General features: G+C 42.3%; 1 protein-coding gene across 1 annotated transcript in view; it reads left to right on the forward strand.

Moving 5' to 3' along the window:
- The window catches only part of ABHD5 (abhydrolase domain containing 5), a 30,439-nt gene that overhangs the window by 24,687 nt on the left and 2,725 nt on the right, over positions 1 to 3,027 (forward strand). Inside the window, exon 5 of the mRNA XM_011952608.1 lies at positions 531 to 642. Coding sequence (XP_011807998.1) covers positions 531 to 642 — 112 coding nt within the window. The remainder of the gene's footprint in view (positions 1 to 530; positions 643 to 3,027) is intronic.

The following is a 3,027-nucleotide window of genomic DNA, read 5'->3' on the forward strand; positions in this document are numbered from 1 at the left end:
CTCCCGGGTGCCCTTGGCTTTTTCTAGAGTGGGGCTGTGTGCACCACCAGGGATAACCTTAGCAGGGGATCTTGCTAGTGTCCCAAGAAAAAACTGAATTTATTTTCACCCAGAAATAATTAAATATGCTAGTTTACTTCATTTGGATGTTAATGTGTTATAATTATGGAAGAAATACAAGTTAATACATTAATTTTATGTATGAGCTACTCACCGGCCACATTTAAAGAATTTATTTACCTACAAAAGTGCCTTCTAACTTACACGTTTTTGAGGCCCTAAAGCACATCTGCAAGTCAAAATACAATACTCTTTAATTCTTATATTATTATTTCCTTGGGGAACTTTAGGAGGACAGCTATAAGAATGTGTGCTTTTTACCACCTACAATATATATTTGATTACATATATATATGTGTGTGTGCACATAACAGTCATTACACAGACAAGCACTAAAACTTTCTGTATTATTTAGTTGATAAGTTAATTATAATTTAAAACATGCATTTTTAAAATTTCCTGTTAAATAGGTTTAAGTCTAGTGCAGCGTTTAAGGCCTGATTTCAAACGGAAGTATTCTTCAATGTTCGAAGACGATACTGTGACAGAATACATCTACCACTGTAATGTACAGACTCCAAGGTGAGGGTTAGGTTTCTCAATTCACTGTGTGTGTGTGTGTTTTAGACTATTTTTTTTTTTAATGTTTGTTTATTTATCTGAGATGGAATTTTGCTCTTGTCGCCAAGGGTGAAGGGCAATGGCGCCATCTTGGCTCACTGCAACGTCTGCGTCCCGTGTTCAAGCGATTCTCCTGCCTTAGCCTCTGAAGTAGCTGGGATTACAGGCATGCGCTGCCATGCCCAGCTAATTTTTTTGTATTTTTATTAGAGACGGGGTTTCTCCATGTTGGTCAGGCTGGTCTTGAACTTCTGACCAAGGTGATCCGCCCACCTCGGCCTCCCAAAGTGGCATGAGCCACCGTTCCCGGCCTTTTTTTAAAATGTATCAGTGGTCCAGAAGATTTTTATCAGTAGTTAAATTACTGAATTTGAAAGGACCTGTGTCGGCCGGGCGCGGTGGCTCAAGCCTGTAATCCCAGCACTTTGGGAGGCCGAGACGGGCGGATCACGAGGTCAGGAGATCGAGACCATCCTGGCTAACACTGTGAAACCCTGTCTCTACTAAAAAATACAAAAAACTAGCTGGGCTAGGTGGCGGGCGCCTGTAGTCCCAGCTACTGGGGAGGCTGAGGCAGGAGAATGGCGTAAACCCGGGAGGCGGAGCTTGTAGTGAGCTGAGATCTGGCCACTGCACTCCAGCCTGGGCGACAGAGCAAGACTCCATCTCAAAAAAAATAAAAAAAATAAAAAAAGAAAGGACCTGTGTCTAATACATTTTATTTTACTCATCTATTCTTAGAGTACCCACTGTATAAAACATTGTGCTGAGTTCTGATGGTGGATTAAAAAGCGAGATATTCACTCTTCCCTCAAAGTTCTTATGAATAAGTTGAAGAAGTCTTGGTCTTGGGCATCTCCAAGAGATGGTTTGAGTTGAGAGTTGAAGAATTTCACACGAAGTATTTCCCAAACTGAGTATGAATGTTTCATCAAAAAAAGAAAAAAGGGTGCCAGATTAAACAAAAGTAAATGGTTGTCTGTACTATGAATTATCCTTTACTATACCGAAAGGTATTGAATTTCCCCAAGTGAATGGGAGAGGCTGTGTAGTATTTTTCAAGTCTATTTGATGATTGTACTCCTGAACAACTCTAAACATCTGTAGGTCAGCCTTAGAAATGCAGCTGCAGAGGGTGAAGAGGAAGTGAGGGATTCTGCATGTATTTTGACAGTGATTAGAAGGAGAGAGACAGAATGGGGCATAGTAGCAGAGGGAGCAAGAGGGCCAAATGTATTTTTTACAAATACTACTTATGGATGTTGGGTGAAAAGTACCAGTGGAGAAAACATAGCCTGACGACAGTGGTGAACTAGGAGGAGGCCAAACGATAAGGCCCTAGAGTTTCTAGGAGGAGCATCAAGAATAGAATGCAAAGGTGAGAGCTACAGTTCTCATGCTATGTCATGTACTGAAATTATTGGGGGTGCTTGTTAAAATGTGACTCCTGAGGCTTATTTCTAAGACTGAGACTAGCATTTCTGGGCTGCATCTCTAACAAATACTCTGGTGATTCTGCATAGGTGGGTCATGGAGCACACTTTAAGACAGAGAAGTGGTATCTCATCCTTTCTAAGACTGAGGTTTGGATGAAAGGCTAAGAGGTGAGATGCAGAGGCAGCCTCCCTCCCTTTTATTTCCTCCCTCGCTTTTGGCAGATAATATGTACGCCTACTTTATTAAAAAGATTGAGGCCATGGTAGTTATTTATAGGTGTAGCTGTAGTCTCAGTCTTTTTAATAAAGTAGTTAGAGGTTCTCTGCCAAGAGTGAGGGAGACTAGAGGTTTAAGATCCTCAAGAGATTGAGGTTTTGTGACTTGCTAGGTAGTCAGATCTTGTGGATTAGGTGAACACATTGATTGACTTGCTCCAACAGCTGTTTTTAGGGGTCTGCCCCAGGAACATCATTCCTTTTCCTGCATGGTCTAAGTTTTACTCTTCACGTCCTCTTCTTTCATGATTACATGTGTTCATGTAGTCCTAGTTTGTTACCTTTCTTGTGGTGAGACTTGAATTCTTCATAAAAGGCAAGTTAGAATTTTCTCTAGTTCTGTAAGAATAGCAGAAGTGGCCGGGCGCGGTGACTCACGCCTGTAATCCCAGCACTTTGGGAGGCCGAGGCGGGCAGATCACAAGGTCAGGAGTTTGAGACCAGCTTGACCAACATGGTGAAACCCCGTCTCTACTGAAAATACAAAATTTAGTTGTGCGTGCCTGTAATCCCAGCTACTCAGGAGGCTGGGGCAGGAAAATTGCTTGAACCCGGGAGGCAGAGGTTGCAGTGAGCCAAGATTGTGTAGCTGCACTCCAGCCTAGGCAACAGAGCGAGACTCCATCTCAAAAAA

This window comes from Colobus angolensis, unplaced genomic scaffold, assembly GCF_000951035.1.
Source record: "Colobus angolensis palliatus isolate OR3802 unplaced genomic scaffold, Cang.pa_1.0 Scaffold344, whole genome shotgun sequence".
In the NCBI taxonomy this organism is placed as follows: Eukaryota; Metazoa; Chordata; class Mammalia; order Primates; family Cercopithecidae; genus Colobus; species Colobus angolensis.